Source organism: Spinacia oleracea, chromosome 5, assembly GCF_020520425.1.
Source record: "Spinacia oleracea cultivar Varoflay chromosome 5, BTI_SOV_V1, whole genome shotgun sequence".
NCBI classification, from domain to species: Eukaryota; Viridiplantae; Streptophyta; class Magnoliopsida; order Caryophyllales; family Amaranthaceae; genus Spinacia; species Spinacia oleracea.
The window spans coordinates 5,196,066-5,202,716 of NC_079491.1; the positions used below are offsets into that span (position 1 = coordinate 5,196,066).

Here is a 6,651-nt window from a genome sequence, read left to right on the forward strand (position 1 = left end):
GTGAACGCCTACATGTGCTTGACTATTTACGCCAAACATATAAAACTAAGCTACTCGATTTAGTTGTATCTTGTATATATGTACACCACGTCACTGTTGGATTAGATCACATTGTACAGAACAGGTTTCTCTACATACAAAATTGTGACCATTTCCTAGGAATTGAGTGATATTGGAGAGGATACAAACTTAGGAAAAAAACAGGTTAGAGATAAAGGTCTTATTATCATGGATAATATAATGTTAGAGGATCGAGGAGATTTCCTAGAACAGTTTCTAGAGATTTTGCTAAAACGATAACCATCAATTAAACAAGAGGAAACCCCTCCACTGCAAATTACAAAAAAAAGGTTGTTAGAGGTTCGAGGAGGATTAATTATGAATCCACCAAAGTTAATCAAACGAGCCAAGATAAACGTACTGTGGCTCCAACTTCTGCAATGGAAATCATAACATTATTATGCATGTTTTGGCACATATTAGCTTTATGATCACGTTGACAATCAATTCTTTCCACTAATTGTTTATAAATTAATTTACCTCATAAAGTAATGCATGATCAATGAAACATCTCTTCTTGAATGTATATCTCTTCATCAACCAGACAACCAACACAAGCTAGAATAAACAGCTATAAGTTTCGTTTGGAATTCATGACCACAACATATACGTACGTATTACATCGATTGTACCATTAAACTATTACATCGATGGAATGTAGGCATCCCAAAGAAAACACATCATATCATAATATTCCAGGGATGGATTCATGGATACAATGGTGGCACAAATCCATCAGATGACCATAAGTAATTTGGTCAACCATATATTTTTTCTTTTTATAAGGACTATTGTACACATGTCATCGATCTTGACCACTAGATAAATACTTTATTGGTCACGTACAAGTCAATAGCTGGAAAAACTCAGTCAATGCCGGTTAAATAAAAAAAATAGGTCATAAAATTTCAACATATTTACAGAATTACCGTGTTATATATTTGCTATTGCATAACGGGTATGCAAAAATACTTCCTCGTAGAGTACGGTACATGTTACTTCCTCCGTTCTTTTTTAGATGACCAGAATTAATAATTAATAATTAATAATTAATAATTAATAATTAATAATTAATAATTAATAATTAATAATTAATAATTAATAATTAATAATTAATAATTAATAATTAATAATTAATAATTAAATTAATAATAATTAATAATTAATAATTAATAATTAATAATTAATAATTAATAATTAATAATTAATAATTAATAATTAATAATTAATAATTAATAATTAATAATTAATAATTAATAATTAATAATTAATAATTAATAATTAATAATTAATAATTAATAATTAATAATTAATAATTAATAATTAATAATTAATAATTAATAATTAATAATTAATAATTAATAATTAATAATTAATAATTAATAATTAATAATTAATAATTAATAATTAATAATTAATAATTAATAATTAATAATTAATAATTAATAATTAATAATTAATAATTAATAATTAATAATTAATAATTAATAATTAATAATTAATAATTAATAATTAATAATTAATAATTAATAATTAATAATTAATAATTAATAATAATTAATAATTAAAACTCCAACTCGAGTTGCGTGCTTTGGCGGCTAAATCCTAGGTTGCACCAAAACGGATACGGACACGGACACGGACACAATACGGGTACGGGGATACGCCATCTTAAAAATGATGGACACGGGGACACGGGAAAAAATAATATTAAAATAATATAATATATCAAAGAAAATTAAAATAATTAATAAAATAATATGCAAAAAGTAATTAAATTTATCAACGACATTCAAATAAGAAAATAGAACTATACAACATAAAATGACACGATAATCATCTCCTCTCACATCCCTCGTTTTTTTAATTCCCTTGTAATAATTTTCACTCCTCTTAAAAAGTAGACGTAGATTGTTGTGAATGAACATCAAGCCTTCATAAACATAAGATCACATTCACATGATGGATGGAGTAACCACAAAGGAGACAGTAATTAATGTCATGGTGGCTTGTAAATCTGGTCTATGTTTATGAAGGTTGTTGATTGCTCAGGAGACCTTCGAGGGAATTGTAAAAAAGAGATAGCAATCTGAAATATTAATTAATATTGAAATAAGTGTTCAAGACGTGTCCAAGACGTGTCCATCGTGTATCCGGTCGTGTGTCTCGTGTCCTAATTTTTCAAAAATAATCGGACACGTGATTTCGCGTGTCGGACACATATTTCCGCGTGTCCAAGGCGTGTGGTGTCCAATACGTGTCGGACACGGGACACGGCAGCCTGATGGCGTGTCCGTGCTTCCCAGGCTAAATCACGGTTTGAGAGGACTGGTATTGCATCTTCCCATGACATCTCCCCTTTACGTCATTAGTCATCACTCACCTGTAAAGACTAGTTAGTGTCCTGGGCGATAGTCCCGAATTTTATTGTTTTTGTTATTTGGTTTTTGTTCGGTTGATGATTGATTTCTTTGCAAACCTTTATGTATTTTTCTATTTAATTTGTTGCCAATATTACAGATATTTAAATTTGATGTTAAATACTCCCTTGTTTTTTATTCGTATGACGTAAAATATTGATTGAAGAAAATATTGAATAGATAAGTTCTTTCAATAAAATCACAGGCCCGCAATAGAAGTGTTTGAATCGATCTATCGTATACGGACAATCAGTTTTAATCATATCACTAGACTAATACGGAGTGTATCATTGGTTCGATCAAGTATCAAGTATTTTCTATTTCTTACCGTATTCTTATAACCTTATTACGTTGTGCCTATTGTACGTTGTGACACGAGCTGAGCGGGACAATAAGATCATACTTCCTCCATTCTTTATTAAATGACACAATTTTTTTGTCACTTTTGCCAATGCAATATTTCAACCATTAATACCTTTTATTTTCAATGGCTAAAAATTATAAAAGTTTGATATTATAAAACTATAGGATGAGACGATTATAACAAGATCTCACATAACTATATTTTTTGTTAGGAAATTTGGTGAAACACTACCTTTAAGTTTGGTGGTTTTGTGAATTGCTACCTTTTAAAAAGGAAATTATATTTTACTACCTTATACGTTTGGTTTGTTTGACTAACACTACCATTTGCCGTTTTTTGTTAATGTTTTACGTCTTTGGACTCCACTACAACGGTTATTTAATATGGCAAATGCACAAAATGACAAATGAACAGAGATATTTAAAAGAATAGAAGAAATACACGACGAAAAACATTAACGAAAAACGTCAAATGGTAGTGTTAGTCAAACAAACCAAACTTATAAGGTAGTTAAATTAAAAAAAGTTTTTATAAGGTAGCAATTCACAAAACCACCAAACTTAAAGGTAGTGTTTCACAAAATTTCCTTTTTGTTAAGTATAAATCACAATTGATGGTCAAAGTATATATTATATGAATAGTGCCAAAAGTACAGTTGTGTCATTTAAAAAAGAATGGAGGAAGTACTTGACAATTCGAGAGAATGCACGATTGCAGGGCTTCTCAGAATATTATCAACTCAAAGGTCCTATACTTCATCATAAAAGTACATTAGCACTTCTATGAATATAATTAAGCTTGAAAAAATATACTTCATCAATGCTCCAAGGCAAAAATAACAATGCTTTAGGGAGGGATTTACCTTCTACAATGCTTTAGGGAGGGATTTACCTTCTAGGAAGGGACTTCCCAACCCCAAAGGGAATAATAACATTGAACAATTACATTATTACTCCGTATATTACTAAGCTAGCTTAGCTATACCAAACATGAAGAATTGATCACTTCACGTACGTATCTTCTTCATAAATTATTGGCTTATATAATAGAGATGACAGAGATGTCATTGATTTTGGGAAGCAAATGATGACTGGTATTGTTTTCTTTCTTTTTTATGGCTATATATAGGCATATAATGCTGCCTTTTCAATGCGTCATATTTCATAACCGGACTAATAATTCCTCATTTGTTTAGCTACATCATTTGGCTTGGACATAGACATAAACATTAAGAAATAAAGTAAAAACTCGATCAACAAATGTCAATGTCATTTTTAATTATTGTAAAAAGTCAATGCCAGCCTTTTACTAGCAAGTCAATAACTGACTTACGAAAAAGTCTAAAATGCATTAAAGAAAAAAAAAAAAAAAAAAAAAAAAAAACAGCTCACTAAATTAGGCTCTTATGAATTAAGGGAATATATAACTCAGTCACGTCATAGGTTATATATGCATGACAAATGATGCTATATATGATCACTAATAATAATTAAGTATATAGTTTTATTATTACTTCATGTCAGGAATGAGTAAGTAATCAAGATCCGATCTTGGCATTCTAAATTAAAAGTGCACCTATAAAATTAAGGATATTTTAAATGGACACCAAATATCTAAATTATTGGCATATATAATAGAGATAATAGAAATGTATTTAATTTTGAAAAGCATATAATGATCCACGTTTGTTTTCTACATGCTTTTCTCAATTAATTTTTATGGAAATTAATTTTTAGTCATTTTTTACTTTTGACATGCATGATCATGAACCGTAAAGAAAATTACAACTAGCTAGCAAGTCAACTGTAGACAAAGTTGACTAATTTGTTATACACATGTCAGTTATCATCGATCACTACAAGAACATTTTTAAAAAAAAAGTCATTTTAATAAAGAAAAATAAGATACAGTCATGTCGGTCCATATGATGTACTTCTTATGGTCGTTGATGAAAGAAAGTGTGTGGTTCTTTCGTAATTTTGCATCCATTAACTTATCCAAGTAGAAGAATAAATAATTGTAATTGATGCCAATTTTGTGTAGAAAAATATTCCTTATATAAACCAACTCAGCTCTCTTTCCCAAACAAACAAATTTTACAAAAAAAAAATATAATCAACCAAAATTTGGAACATGATAAACTCAATAATTTTGTTCATGAATTTGTTGGTATTTACAACTTTTAGTCGGGCTGATTGGCCCGAAACTTCAACTTGGGCAAAAACAGAACGTTATGGCCATGAACACAAAACAGTCCTACAATTTGATACAGGACCACAGGAGAACCATCCCCAAAAGCTAGCTCAAGGGGAGGAGAGCCCATGATCCTATATAAACCCCACATCAGCCACCCATATGACCGATGTGGGACTTAAGTCCCATACCTTACAATGGACCGTAACACACCACCCCTCTTCGCAGCCACATGCCCTCATGTGGCAGGCTTTGCGCTAGGCAAAGAGAGAAGGTTCCTAGCCCCGGACGAGCACCGGCGTCACCTCCATCGGTCACATGTGGTGCTAGGAGCGGTGGTCGGCTCTGATACCATTGATACAGGACCACAGGAGAACCATCCCCAAAAGCTAGCTCAAGGGGAGGAGAGCCCATGATCCTATATAAACCCCACATCAGCCACCCATATGACCGATGTGGGACTTAAGTCCCATACCTTACAATGGACCGTAACACAATTCTACTTCCATGAAATTTCTATTGGGGAATCCTCCACCATTGCATTGATCGCCCAAGCCCAACCCATTGACCCAAACGATGTATTCCCTTTCGGCAACTTGTACATGGCTGACGAGTTTTTAACTGTCGGCCCGGAAGCAAACTCAACGCTCATCGGCCGGGCCCAAGGTTTCTCCGGGTCAGCTTCTCAAGAAGGTGTGAACTCTTTTATGGGCCTGTGTTATAGCTTTGCTAACGGGGTCTATAATGGGAGCTCGTTTAACATTTTGGGCCGAAACTCGATCTTGAATCCGATTAGGGAGTTACCGGTTGTTGGTGGTACGGGTATTTTTAGAATGGCCCGTGGATATGCAATGGCCCAAACGTACGATTTTAATGTGACTTCTGGGGTTGTTATTGTTGGCTATAATGTTACACTTATTCACCCTTAAAAAGGATTTATTCGGGTTATTATCGTTGGCTATAATGTACTACTTCGTACATACTACAAAGGCTTGTTCTTTTCAGCTGGTCTGATCTGATGTGTCTATTTTCTGACCTGGTATAATATGATCTGATTGCTTTCTGTGAATGATTTTTGCACCCAAGAAAATGGCATTGTGGAGTGTACTAGTGTATAGATAGTAAAAACAATGATTTTGTTGACATTTAGCTTTTCTTTGGAAGGATCAACTTGATCAATTATTATTAAAAAAAAAGAGCAGTATAATCCAAGAAGCACGTTATGTAGTTGGCTGTTGGCCTTGTAGTCTTGTACCATGAGGTCGTCCCTCATCCTTTCGCCAGCCCCGACCCTGAGGGGTGAAACGAGGGGCGGCCGCCCTGGGCCCCCTGTTGGGGAGGGCCCCAAAATTACCAGTTTGTGTTAATATAATAACAATAAAAATTGCAATAGTAATTAAAAGTAGCAGTGGCTCAGTTGGTTAAGTGGGTGAAGATTGTAGCGTGGATGAAGTAGGGGGAATCCAGGTTCGAATCTTGCCGATTGAAATTTTAACCTATTTTTAACATGTTTTTCAATTAATTTACATGCCTTATTTCTATAATTCTATGTTTTATTGAATTTTTGTAACAGTATTTTATATTCCGGATACAAACAACCTAGAAAAAATAATT

The 6,651-nt window shown here is 32.6% G+C and overlaps 1 protein-coding gene across 1 annotated transcript; it reads left to right on the forward strand.

Annotated features, from left to right (window-relative positions):
- Positions 1-4,977: 4,977 nt before the first annotated feature.
- On the forward strand, positions 4,978-6,651 carry LOC130461197 (dirigent protein 23-like). The gene is made up of 2 exons (XM_056829190.1): positions 4,978-5,102; positions 5,531-6,651. The coding sequence occupies exons 1-2, from the start codon at positions 4,978-4,980 to the stop codon at positions 5,964-5,966; spliced, it is 561 nt and encodes a 186-aa protein (XP_056685168.1). The 3' UTR covers positions 5,967-6,651.

What these genes read in the sequence shown, in the direction of transcription:
- LOC130461197 (XM_056829190.1), top strand. Translation starts at nt 4,978, where the DNA reads ATGATAAACTCAATAATTTTGTTCATGAATTTGTTGGTATTTACAACT. An exon ending in CATGAACACAAAACAGTCCT is followed by an intron (nt 5,103 to 5,530) that starts ACAATTTGATAC and finishes ATGGACCGTAAC; the next exon opens with ACAATTCTACTTCCATGAAA.